This window comes from Sphaeramia orbicularis, chromosome 21 (genome assembly GCF_902148855.1).
Source record: "Sphaeramia orbicularis chromosome 21, fSphaOr1.1, whole genome shotgun sequence".
NCBI classification, from domain to species: Eukaryota; Metazoa; Chordata; class Actinopteri; order Kurtiformes; family Apogonidae; genus Sphaeramia; species Sphaeramia orbicularis.
This window is the reverse complement of record NC_043977.1, coordinates 47,057,474-47,071,902: the sequence shown is the minus strand read 5'-3', so window position 1 is coordinate 47,071,902 and position 14,429 is coordinate 47,057,474. Positions and strand designations below refer to the sequence as shown.

At 38.5% G+C, this 14,429-nt stretch overlaps 1 protein-coding gene across 2 annotated transcripts in view; it reads left to right on the top strand.

Annotated features, from left to right (window-relative positions):
- The window catches only part of adcy5 (adenylate cyclase 5), a 282,560-nt gene that overhangs the window by 108,839 nt on the left and 159,292 nt on the right, over positions 1-14,429 (top strand). For both annotated transcript variants that reach the window (XM_030125695.1, XM_030125694.1), the window contains exon 3: positions 4,538-4,659. In XM_030125695.1, coding sequence (XP_029981555.1) covers positions 4,538-4,659 — 122 coding nt within the window. The remainder of the gene's footprint in view (positions 1-4,537; positions 4,660-14,429) is intronic.

Sequence of the window (14,429 nt, the reverse complement as noted above, 5' to 3'; positions counted from 1 at the left end):
TCAGGAAAATCACCATTTATCAATTAATTGTTAATCGATCAGCAAGGTCAACTTAATTAATCGATAATTTACATCCCTAGTAGTGACGCAGTAATGTTGTATTGTCTGATTACCTGGGCTGTGATGGACTGGTCACTGACCCTGTGCAACAGACACCAGTCTAAGATGACCAAGGACAATGGTGAAGTGCAAAGCTTATGGCTGCACAAACAACACATGCGTTCCACTCAGTCTCGCTCGCTGACTGCTGTTTGTTTACTTGCACTCAATCACCCAGATTCAATGCAAGTACGTCACCTCAGGCTGGCAATAGCTGCTCCCCATAGGTTCTACCCCCACCAGTAATTCATGTAATAAAAAGGTCATGTGTGGTGCATTTATGTTTTTTTTTTGTTTGTTTGTTTGTTTTTTGTACTGAATTTGCGCCTCTTGCTTGTAAGTAAAACTCAAAGCACAAGTAATGTCATAAGCATGACCAGTACATGTACACTTTAATAGAGGTTGACCGATTATCAGCGCCGATATTTGGAAATTTGACGTATATCGGTATCGGCCTTTTTTTAATCCGACGGGCCGATATTAAGAAATCAATTTAAAACTGGGTTATTTCGCTTCAGATGCAGCCACGCCTCCCTCTCTCTCTCTCTCTCTCCTGCACTATCCACCCCGTGCCCTCTGATTGGTTGACGCGGAAACTGTCCTCACACATACACAGACTGGGACTGACTTGGCATGAGACTGTATTCTACATACATTTTTCTCCATTACTAATACATAGAGCGTTTAGAGCCAGATTGATGAACTAATGTTCTGGTAAAAGCTCATCAGCCTCCACCTAAGCGTGCTTCCCTGAAACAAGTGAACTGAGTTTTTTAGGCGCTCTTTCTTAATCACACACACATGCTTTTCTATCACGGACTGTTTCCATCTCCATATTATCAGCAGTCTTCTTTTAACTCATTCTCAGACATGTAATATTGAGGTAATATGAGTTAGCAGAGCTGCTGCTAATATTTACTCTGCTCTGACGTTATTCTGAAACATTAGTAGTAGTTGTGAGATGTAGAGCACAGGGATGCTTATTACAGTTTTAGAAGAGTTGTCTGTGTTTACCTTCCACACATGTGTTTTCTCTCCGGAGCTTCTCACACGAGAAAACTTTCCCTCTCCGCATTGTGCCCCCCCTGTGTCAAGTAGTGCCGCTACAGGGGTCTGACCATATGCGTTGATTTCTGACTATTTGGGATGAGGCTGTGTTGGTATGTAATGTAATAGTGTGTGTCTGCGTTAAAGTCACATGAAGAACTCTACAACTCACAACTACTAATGTTGCTCTGAGCTTTCTAGTCCTATGATCTGAAAATTAAAGTGAAGATGAGAGAGAGTAAAATTCAGAAGTGATCTGAACATGGCGGAATAGTTTAAATCCTGTGTGCTCATTAAAGCCCTAAAGGCTGTTTGTGTTCTGTCAGCAGTTTAATTGCACTCATAGCAACTATTATACTTTTTTATGTAGCTGTAGTCATATTAATCATTAATAATATAGCAACATAGTTTTGAATGACAGGGTCCCTGCTATCGCATTGTAAAATATAAAATTTAATAATGAAATCAACTTAAGGCTTCCCAAATGCTGTAATAAATTAAGCATGATGAATTGAGCATATGTCAGCATGTGGCCCAAGAGTTTACAAGAGTCTCCCTGTATTTTTGTTGTGTTTGAACTTAAAACAAAGATAAGTCATTATAGTTATATTTAAATTTGACTTTATTTACTGTGGAAAAATTTCAGGGAGCTATTTATTTAAGCTTCTATTCAACTTTATAAGAGATGCTTCTGAGTCTCGGAAATCCATGCACTTCTGGAGCTATTATTTTCTATTTGTTTGATTAAATAAACATGCTTTAGGCATTTAAACAAAGTTCAGTGTTTGCATTATTCAAAAATTTTCACATAAATTTTTACACTTTTACTGCAAATGAATATCGGCTCCAAATATCGGTTATCGGCCTCCTCTAACTACTAATAATCGGTATCGGTATTGGCCCTGAAAAACCCATATCGGTCGATCTCTACACTTTAATTCATGTTTCACAGAGCAGAGTGTTGTGGGTGTCACATCACTTGTTTTATCATCTACTATTCCAACATCCTGTGCGATCTCTCTTTTTCTTTTTAAGACATGAAAACATGACGCATTGAATTATATATTCAAACTGGATCCTTAAAGGTGCAGGAGACTTTTGTCACCAATTTTTCATCAAATCTGTAAAACCCCAGTCATATCCTCAGTATCACGAATCCATAAGTCTTTCTGTGATTATTCACCTGAATCTCTTCCCTCACGGTGAACAATTTCAAAGTGCCATTCACTATAAACAAACCATGTGTTTACAAACAGAGCTGGGAGGTAACTCAGGCATCTTCGGAATTTTGTTGCAATGTGCATTGTGGGAAGCGGAGCTCCGTTTCTGTGTCGTGTGTGTTGCAGCTGCCGCTGCCAGGCGGAGCTCCGCTTGCTCCGCTTACCCCCAGCCGTTTCTGTGTTTCAGCCATTTTCGTTTCATCCATATAATATCATATGGTTGCACTGCCACTGCCAGCTCTGCTTCCCACAATGCACGTCGTGACAAAATTCTGAAGAATTGTTATGCAGTTTTATTGGTTTTTATGGACTTTATACATAGATAGATAGATAGATAGATAGATAGATAGATAGATAGATAGATAGATAGATAGATGAATGTACATGGACTTTTTTACAGAACTATGTTTTTTTCTAGTATCCTTTATCTGACTCCCTGAACGACCCCACAAAAGTTCCCATGTGTATATGTATGCACAAATGACAAATACAATTTCTGAATCTTGAATAACGAGATGAAAACAACATCCAAGATGCAACTATAAGAATATGTGACAAATAACACAAGAAAAAAATTGTAAAATATGCAGCCAGACAGTGGTGTAGTGGTCCCTGGAGAAGTACTCTCAATTTTTGCCTTTTATTTATTTATTTATTTTAAAGTAGTCCAGAAAAAACACCCTGTTTTAGAAACAGTGACATGTCAGACTACTCTATTTAGTTTACCCAAAAATCCATTAGTAGTATGTGCTCACTATTATAAAATTATCATGACTTGATCAGGAGCAGTTTGTAGGTATTACTGGTCACACAAGCAGCTGCATGAATGTAAATGTATTCAACATGAGGCAAAAATAGGATAACATTCGCCGTTTATAACATTAGCCTTTTATAATGTTAGCCTACTCACACAGTTTAACTATTGGCAACAAAATCTCTTCTCTAAATGTGCAGTCATATGGCCAGTAGTGACTCATTATGAAACCACCTTAAAACTTACCTCAGAATTATGTATTCCATGGAAGTAGGTTCTCTCAATATGTGCCACTCACTTGAAAGACGTTTATTCTGCCTTTCTAGTTCACATTTCCAATAATCACGCATCTTTCAACAAGATGTGCAGTGACCTATCAATCAACTGGGGTGGCACTGGCACCTGAGGTGGCCAGTCAGGTTCCAGAGGTGGCCAGCGCTACTTATCAATATTTTTCTCGGCATGACCCGCCCTACTCTGCCTCTGATTGGCTCATCAGTCCTCATGCTTAAAGTTAACCAGTCCAATCAGTGGAGGTAGCAAGTACTAGCCAATTAGAGGCAGAGTAGGGCGGGTCATGGCTTCATCATTCGAAGGGAAAAAATGGGCAATTTGGCTCAGATACTACCCGTGCACATCAGAGGGATTTAGAAGTGGCTAATGCTGACTGAAAAATAAGTAGGTATACTCCATATACTGCCGTATACCCTGGACTACACCACTGCAGCCGGAAGAATTTTGCAAACAATGTAAAAAGACAAACATATTGCAAAAGATGAAAATGACATCAAAGACGCAACTTTTAGAATGCAGGGTAGACAACGTAATGTGATGTAATGTAAACAAGACATTTACCTAACACAGTGAAGATGATGCAAAAAACAGAACTAGAAGAATGTCACAAAACATATAAGATAATGAAAACACATCTTGAATACTCTTGCAAACCACTTAACACCAGAAAAACACAGATGTAACCAGAAGAATGTGTTAACATGTCAAATGATATAAGTGGAACAAAATGTGATGAGACAAAAACACACTTGTGAAAGAAAATAGATTCTTATTTAATAACAAAAATGATACATTTTGCATTTTAACTGACAAATCAAACCAAAAAGGCCAATGTGATGTGAAATGATATTGTGATACAGTACATAAAATTATTACTTTAAGTACATTAATAAGCTGTTTGTGATAATAACATTTGATAGAAAAGGTTTTTTTCCCAGCTGTTAATTGCTCTGTGTCTGTGAACCTTCCGCTAATAACTGCTGTTAAACATAATGGTTTACTGTCTGTGCAGACCTTTTGTTCATGACCTTAGAGGAGGACGTCAGAAGGCCAAAGCCTCTACCTTTTAGAACCCACTTGTCCTTTCTCCACTGAACTTCTCTCCCCCTGCTATTTCCTGCAGGAACGTCTCCTGCTCTCAGTGCTTCCACGCCATGTTGCCATGGAGATGAAAGCTGACATAAATGCCAAGCAGGAGGACATGATGTTTCACAAGATCTACATCCAGAAGCACGACAACGTCAGGTAACAACAGGGCTGCGGGTGGGGGATGGGCAATGATGAGGGGGCGCCTGATTGGAGACTAGAGCTGCAGTACTGTCAATGACGCATTCTCCCAGCAAGTGTTGTGTGGAACTCCTGAACAAGCAAATATAATCATCCTCTTCATGTGTATCTACCTTCTCATTTGAAATTTGTACATCTGACGGAATGTATTTATCATTTTTTTTTACACTTTAGCTTGCTGTCTATTGCACATGACTGTTCCTCCCAGCTGTTGTCCATGTTCCACAATATAATTAACAATATAATTAATTTGATTAGTCAAGGTTTTGCTTTGTGAAGATAGTGAAAAATGACTAAGTCTCAAAATTGTGATCCTTCATCTGCAGAGCTTTTTTAAAGATTAAAACTGCAGCACACCCATAACAAAGAAACATAATTAAGATTTCTTTTTTTTTTTGGTCCATATAGCCCAGCTTTAGTTTAAAGGTTTGTTTTTCACTGAAGTTAAAAAGTGAGACATTTCTAACTGGTTTTATATTATTCATACAGGATAAAAGTAGACAAAAACAATGTAAGTATACACAATAAAATTAAACGACTGTAAAAGATGCAGCAATATTAAGATGAAGTAGAAGACAAAACAAGTCAAACAATGATTTTAAAGATGTAACAAGATGAAAATGCAGAGACGCAACATGAGACAAAACTGTAAAAGAAAGAACGCAAATTAAACCTACATAATATAAAAATACATAGAAGACAGACAATGATGAAATGATGTAGAAGACACAACGAATGGACTCTTTGTGGTTTTAAACTTTTTTTTTTAACTGTCAAAAGGAAACTGAATCAAATTTACATCTAGAAGATGGTGGATCAATCATGCCTGGAATGACTGGTCAACATCCCAAACCAGACAATGAGATTTCTGATTTATGCTATTATATATTACAATTTATGTATTACATATTCAGGCAGAAAAAATAAAATGGATGAATGAGTCAGTAAAAGATGAGTCCGATCCACAGTGTTTGATAATGACCCTCTTTGTCTCCACCCATCTCCACTGCTTCTTGGTCTATGATGTTGACCCCTTTTAGTTGAGATTTTGTTTTGAGTGATGGTGTTTACAAGTGAATTACTCCGTTTGTGTGTGATGTGGCTTGGCCCCAACACTGAACTGAAGCCAAATTCATAAAACATATCTGAAGACTACTGTTTGGTTTGGCACCACCTTGTGGAGTTAAAAAATAGTGTATGAAGGTTGAAGAGCGAGTGCATCAGCAGCAGTCTGGGCATGAAAACCTTCCAGTTGGAGGTTCATGGCCTGTAGCAGCCACAGTCAGGTGGAGGCTTGACTATGAAACCACAAGACATAATAGGTGCTATTGAAGCTCTTTATCACTTTTATCAATCAAATCAATCAATCAGATTTTATTTATATAGTGCCAAATAATAACAAAAGCTATCTCATGACACTTTACATATAGAGTTGGTCAAAACCAGACTCTAAGCCAATTTACAGACACCCAACAGAATTCTCCAGGAGCAAACACTTGTGACTGGTGACAGTGGCGAGGAAAAACTTCCCTTTAACAGGCAGAAACCTCGAGCATACCAAGACTTCTGGAGGATGGCCGTCTGCCTTGACCAGTTGGGGTTAAAGAGAGAGAGTAAAGGAGGAGAAAAGAGAGAGTGATAGAGATAGAGAGAAACTGGGGGAGAAGGGGAGAAGGGGGGAGGTAGGGGAGACACATGGATGCAGTTGATGCACAGATAACTGAACTAGAACATCTATGGAACAGTATAATAAACACTATCATAACTATATGGATAAGTGAGTGATGATGATGGAGGAGAGAGGCAGGACCACATCAGCAGGTCCAGAGAGGATCCAGGGAAAACCTGTGATGATCCAGGGAAAACCTGTGATGATCCTGGGAAATCCTGTGAGGCGATAAAGCACAGAGACTCCAGGGAAGAAGTCAAGTCAGTAACATGTATTCACTGGGGCATAAACAGAAGAGAAAATTGGGAGAGAAAAGGTCAGGGAAAAAGAGGAGCAGAGAGGAGGTCATGGAGGAGGAGGAGGAGCAGAGAGGAGCTCAGTGTATCAAGATGAGTCTCCCAGCCTATAGCAGCATAACTAAGAGCAGCCTGAGCTCCCCTAACTATAAAATTCATCAAAAAGGAACATTTTTAACCTACTCTTAAACATAGAGAGGGTGTCTGCCTCCCGGACCAAGGCAGGGAGGTGGTTCCACAATCGTGGAGCTTGATAGTTGAAGGCTCTGGACCCATCCTACTTTTGGAGATTCTAGGGACCACCAGTAAGCCTGCATGTTGAGAGCGTAGTGCTCTAGATGGATTGTATGGAACTAAAAGCTCTTTCAGATAAGTAGGTGCCTGGCCATGAAGGGTAAGTGAGGCGGAGTATTTTGAAGTCTATCCTAGCTTTTACAGGGAGCCAGTGTAGAGAAGCCAACACAGGAGAAATATGGTCTCTGATACTGGTTCTAGTGAGTACACGGGCAGCAGCATTTTGGATTAGCTGAAGGGTCTTTAAAGACTTTTTGGGACAAGCCAGAGAGAAGTGAGTTACAATTGTCTAGTCTGGATGTAATAAAAGCATGGACTAATTTTTCTGCATCGTTCTGTGTTAAAATATGTCTAATTTTAGTAATATTACGCAGATGAAAGAAAGCAGTTCTAGAAATCTGTTTTATGTTAGAGTTAAACGATAGATCCTGATCGAAAATAATGTCTAGATTCCTCACACTGGTTTTGGGATCCAGGGTAACACCATCCATGATGAGTACTTCGCTGGACACTGCATCCCTAACAGTTTTTGGGCCAAGCACAATGACTTCAGTTTTGTTTGAGTTTGACAGCAGAAAGTTGTTGGTCATCCAATCTTTTATATCTTTCATGCACTCCTGTAGTTTGGCTAGCTGATTGGCTTCATCAGGTTTAATGGATAAATATGATTGGGTATCATCAGTGTAGCAATGAAAGTTGATGGAATGTTTTCTTATTAAGTTACCTAAAGGAAGCATGTATACGATAAACAGTATTGGTCCAAGAACCGAGCCTTGAGGTACTCCATAACTAACTATAGTGCACTGAGAGGATTCATTATTAATGTTAACAAAGTGAGAACGATCCGTCAGATAGGATTTGAACTACGTTAATGCCGATCCTTTAATACTAATTGATTTTCCAAACATTGCGGAAGAATGTGATGGTCGACAGTATCAAAAACCACACTAAGGTCTAATAAAGCCAGTATAGAAACCAGACCCTTATCTGAAGCAGTGAGAATGTCATTGGTAACTTTGACCAGTACCATTTCTGTACTATGATGTTCCCTTAAACCTGAGTGGAAGTTCTCAAATAAACTGTTGGCTTTAAGGAAGTCACATAACTGATTGGCTACCATTTTCTCCAGAATCTTAGATATGAATGGAAGGTTCGATATGGGTCTATAGTTAGCTAAAACTGCAGGGTCGAGACTGGGTTTTTTAAGAAGAGGTTTAATTACAGCTACTTTAAGGGACCGTGGTACATAGCCTGTGGATAATGACAGGTTAATCATATCAAGGAGGTGGCTGCTAAGTAAAGGTAAAAGCATCTTTGATGAGCTTTGTTGGAACTGGGTCTAAGAGACGGGTAGACGATTTAGATGAAGAGACTATCAAAGTTAGCTGACTGATCTCTACGGGAGAAAAGCAATCCATAAAACCAGATGGCTCAATAGTCAACTCTGTGGTTTCTGGGTCTGAAAGATTTAAGGGTGGACTATGATTTGTAGAGGATAAGAGGCCATTAATTTGATCTCTGATGAGCAAGATCTTGTTATTGAAGACGTTCATAAAATCATTGCTATGGAGGGTAGCAGGAATACTAGGCTCATATGCACTGTGGTTCTTTGTCAGTCTGGCTACAGTACTGAACAAAAACCTGTGATTGCTCTTGTTTTCCTCTATTAATGATGAATAATAGGCTGCTCTAGCAGAATGAAGTGCCTTCCTGTATTTATTTAGACTGTCCTGCCAGGCTGAAAAGTGTTCTGTTAATTTAGTAGAACGCCACTTTCTCTCAAGTTTTAGGGTATTCTGCTTTAATTGGCGAGTATGGGAACTGAACCAGGGAGCACACTTCCCTTGTTTTATAATCTTATTTTTTACTGGAGCGATTACATCTAATATTTTTCGCAGAGAGTCTGCTGTATTATCAACAAACTCATCAATTTGAGATGGATTAAGATTCACTGAATTGGGGGAAGAATCCACTGTGTAATTCAGATGCGGGATTAGACTGAGAGCTGTTGGGATTTCCTCCATAAATTTAGATATAGCATGGTCTGATAAATGCCTAGTATAAATATTTTTGGCAGAGAGGGAGTCACTAAGTAACATAAATTCAAAGGTTATTAAGCAGTGGTCAGAGAGGAGAGGATTTAGTGGAAAGACTACTAAGTCTTCAAGTTCCACACCATAAGTCAGGACTAAGTCAAGGGTGTGGTTAAGGTGGTGAGTGGGTTTATGTACACATTGATTAAAGCCTATTGAGTCTAATAACAACATAAATGCATTACTGAGACTGTCACTTTCGTCGTCAATGTGAACATTGAAATCTCCCACAACAATGACTTTATCTGTTTTAAGGACTAGACTGGCTAGGAACTCGGCGAATTCTGATAGAAATTCAGTGTACGAACCAGGAGGACGATACACTATAGTAAATAGTACAGGCTGGAGCGGTTTATGGATTGGGTTGGATAGGCTAAGACTAAGACTTTCAAATGAGTTAAAGTTAGGCTTAAGTTTGGGATTTATTTGTAGACATGAATTAAAAATAGCTGCGACTCCATGGCCTGAGCCTCGAGGAATCTGATTATTATGGTGAGTAGGAGGAGTAGTTTCATTTAGAGACACATACTTCTCCTGACAAAGCTAGGTTTCCGTCAGATAGAATAAATCTATATGATGATCTAATATAATATCATGAATTAAGAAAGCTTTGGAAGACAAAGATCTAATATTAAGGAGGCCACATTTTATTTTCTTGTGCTTTGGAACTGTGGTAGTATTAGTGTCGATTTTTATTAGATTTTGCTGCACAGGTGTTTTTCTAATTACTTTAACTTTACAGGTTCGGGTGACAGACAGTCTCTATTGGGTTTACAGTGGGTATCTGCTCAGGAAGCGCAGAGAAGTGCTTAAGACTGCAACTCTGCTACCCGGTCTCCACTCTGGGTCAGTAATAAGCCAAGCCAGGTTTTCACTAAGGAGAGCAGCGCCATTCCAAGTCAGATGTATGCTGTCTCCTCTAATAAGAGACAGCTTATTTTTGTGCTTTATAAAACCACATGGGTTAGAGCATCAGGAGCCCTCGGCCACAAAGACCTTTTCATCACTATTAAAATGGTCATGGTCATGAATTGTTCCTTTTTTAGTGTCTAAGTCGGACAGTTCAAAAAAAGCAGAGTAGATTTTTTTCCTCTGAATGAGTGCAAACATGAAAATTTAACCCATAAAGACCCAAATATCCACCATCTACCAAAATCGACTGAAACAGTTTAATCCCTATTGATCCACTAATAAATGTAAATATTTGGTGTAAAATGCATTTTGTCCTCTTTTCATGGTCATCCGATACGACCCATTTGGACATTCAGAGACTGTAGTTACCGTGGAAACACCATCATCTTCTACAACATTGATTCACCAGTAAAACCCACGGAATTTGTACAATGATAGTGGATGGAGACACTTGGTTTATGATCAGTTAATGATAGATTTTACAAAAAAAGTCGCTATTTCTTCAGTTTTCTCTGTTTTTGATCAAATAGCCTTTGATTGTACTCTGAGCTTTAATTAACATTTACATGATCAGTGAATTGAATGAAAATTATATGAAAATACATGATTTACACAAAAAAAAAAAAAAAAACTAAAGAGGATAATATTACAATAAATGGTGATTAATCACTTAAGTAAGCTTAAATATAAAGAAAAAATAATTTGGGAATTGACACAAAAGTTACACTGGGTCTTTATGGGTTAACTACAGGGTGTATTAGAAAAAACAACATAAATGTAACACATGTAATTCTCCCTTGACTGACACCAGTGTCGTAGGTCAGTTTTCATGCTTCAGTGAACAACGCTAATTTGAATTGTGCAAAATAAAAGTCTTTTCTGCATGGAAGTGTAAGGGTTAATATGAGATCTGTCACAATGGATGACAAGTTCCATTGGTCTTTTACTTGAATACATAAAACAGGAAAAAAATGACATGTTAACCCCCTATCATTAGGGATGTACCTATACTACTTTTTTCCAGACAGAGTACAAGTACTTACATTTGAGTACTTGCTGATACAGAGTACTGATATAAGTACTTTTTTTTTTTTTTTTTTTTTTTTGTGACCCGCCACCCCCCCCCCCCCTCTTCGGGGGACAACTTTATTATTTATTACAGTTTATACTTAACAAGTGACCAGTAACAATTTCAAGATTATGCTCCTATTGGCCTACATTCCTTGCTAGTATATATGTACATAGAGGGAGGGGTTCATATAAACAAAAGTGCACAAGGACGAGACTTAACAAAGTGGCAGATTGGCACACGACAGTGGGACAGAACGAACATAAGACAAGACAGTGGGACAAAACAGACATAAGACAAGACAGTGGGACCGAGTAGACATCAGACAAGACAGTAGGATGGGACAAACATAAGACGGGACAGTGACACAGGACAGACATAAGACAAGATAAATGGACAGACAAAGTAAGTGGTCACTCTTATTGATGTTACTGTCGATCAGATGTATTGCATTGTTGTAAGTGTGGTGTGTGTGTGTGTATATTAATGTTAATGATGAGTGGGGGTGAGGTGTGGCGGTTAAGTGCTGAGATAGAAAGTGGGTGTTGGGAGGGGTTAAAGGGGCGAGGGGGTATGTGTTGTGTTCTGATGATATATGCAGTTTTCGGTTATGTTTGCTTTAAGAAAGTTATGAATGGGTTCCAGTTGTTCTCAAAGGTTGACATATGTTTCTTCTGAAGAGCACTATTTTTTTCCTTTGATATATATTCAGTCATGAGGTTAGTCCAGTGAGAGATATAACATGTATTCTTGGATTTCCAGTTTTGTAGGATTACTTTTTTGGTGACAGCTAGAGAAATAAGTAATGAGTTTTTGAATCTGGGTGGGAGGTGTATATTGGATATATCGCCAAGAAGACAGAGTGGTGCTGATGCTGGGATTCTGGAACTCAGGATGGTGGATAGTGTTTCAGTGACCTTAATCCAAAGGGTGTGTACTGGTTGGCATAGCCAGATGGCGTGGAGGTAGTTGTCTGTGTTCCCTGATGTGCAATGTGAACAGATATCTGAATCGGCCAGTCCCATTTTAAACATTTGATTTTGAGTGATGTGAGTTCTATGTATGGTTTTATATTGTATTAGCTGTAGGTTGGTGTTAGTAGTCATGGAAAAAGTGTTTTTACAGATTTGTTCCCAGAAATCAGGGTTGGGAGAGAGGGCCAGGTCTTTTTCCCACTTGCTTGTTGGGAGTGTTATTGTACTATTTAAGGTGGATATGAGTGAATACAGTTTGGATGTTAGTTTCTTAGGACTGCTGATTTGAAAGATTTCTTCGGTGAACTGGGATGGCTGTAGTGTGTTATTGCTTAAGTTAACTTTTTCTTTAATTCTTAGTTAAAGCTGTTGATATTGAAGAAACTGATCTCTCCCAACCCCGTAGATCTGAATAACTGTGTTGAATCGCATGAATTGATTGTTGAGAAATAAGTGGCGGAGGTGTGTGATTCCCTTTGTTTCCCATGTGGAGAAGTGAATGGGTTTATTTTGTAGAGGGAAAGTTGGGTTGTGCCAGAGTGGGGTGAACTTATTTGGTGCTAGTGATGACTTTGTGATTCGATTTATTTTCCACCAGGCTGTCAGGGTTGTGGAGATAGTGTTAATCTTACAGATGTTAGATTTACTAATAGATTGTGGGAGAAAGGGAAGATCTGCAATGGAGATGTTTTTACACTGATACTGTTCTATTTCAAGCCAAGGGGAACGGCGGTTCTGTTTGTGAATCCATTTAGGTAGATACTGTAGTTGATTGGCAAGAAAATAGTGTAAAAAGTTTGGTGCCTCGAGTCCACTATGTGTTTTTTTATTTTGCAGAGTTGATAGTGAAATTCTGGGTTTTTTATTTTTCCAATAGAATTGTGTTGTTAGTGTGTTAAATGTTCTGAACCGATTGTCTGTGGGAGTGGTAGGGATCATAGAGAAGAGGTAGTTAATTTGAGGTAGGGTTTTCATTTTTACTGCCGCAATTCTTCCAATGAGTGTGAGTGGGAGTTTTGTCAAGCGTTTATAGTTGTCTTCAATTTTTTTTAGGAGGGGGGTATAATTGAGATTAAAAAGCTCTGACAGTCTGGAGGAAATATTAATGCCCAGATATTTAATGTTGCCTGTTTGCAAGGGGAGTGAAGAATCCTGAGTTCCAGAATCCCAAGCATCATCAGAGAGGGGTAAAACTGTTGATTTTTTCCAGTTAATGGTATAATGATAGATTTCTGAGAATTTATTAATGATATTGAAGGTTTCTTGGAGGGATGTATGTGGATTCTGTAAGTACAGTAGTAAATCGTCTGCATATAAGCTGATTTTGTGTTGCGTGTCCATAACCTGTATTCCTTGAATGATGTTGTTTTGGCGTATTGCTGCTGCGAGGGGTTCGATGAAAATAGCAAAAAGGGAGGGTGAGAGTGGGCATCCTTGTCTGGTCCCCCGGTGCAGTGTGAAACTTGGTGAAGTGATTCTGTTAGTAGTAATTGTGGCCCTGGGTGATGAATATAGTGTCTTAATCCAGTGTATGAACGACTCTCCAAATCCAAATTTATGGAGGGTGCTGAATAAAAGAGCCAGTTTACCTTATCAAAAGCTTTTTCTGCGTCGAGGGATACAATGATAGTTTTTTGTTGGGTTTGTTGTGATATATTGATAAGATTGAAAAGTCTGCGGACATTGTCTGTGGCATGTCTATTTTTTATGAAGCCTGTCTGATCTTGGTGAATAAGAGAGGGGGTAACTGTTTCTATTCTAGTTGCTAATGCTTTAGTTATAATTTTCAACTCTGTATTGATTAGTGAAAGCGGGCGGTAACTAGATGGTTGGGTGGGGTCTTTATTGGGCTTTAACAATATTGTCATGGCGGCGGTGTTCATATGTATAGGTATGGTTGAAGTGGCTTTGATCTCTGTGATTACTCTTTGGAATAGTGGTGATAAAATGTCCCAAAAAAGTCTGTAAAATTCAGCTGGTAGTCCATCTGGTCCAGGAGATTTATTATTAGGTATCTTATTTAGAGCAGATGTAAGTTCATTCAGGGTGAGTGGTGCGTCTAAAAATGCTACTTGTTCTTTATGTAATTTTGGGAGATCTAATTTGTTAAAGAATTCCTCAATGTCAGAGTATGTGGGTTGTTGAGGTGAGGAGTATAGGTCACTGTAAAATTTCTGGAATATGTTGTTTATTTCTTTTGGGTTTTGAGTAATTATTCCAGTAGAATCTATAATAGAGGGGATGGTTAATTTCTCTTTTTTATGTTGGAGTAAGTTTGCCAGATATTTATTGTTTTGATTTATTGTTTTGTTGTATTGAAATTCATTATATTTCAATTGGTGAAGGAGAAATTGAGTTTTTTTATGTATGATATTTTCCAATTGTGCTTTAAGTTCTTTTAATTCCATCTGTTGTGGTTCA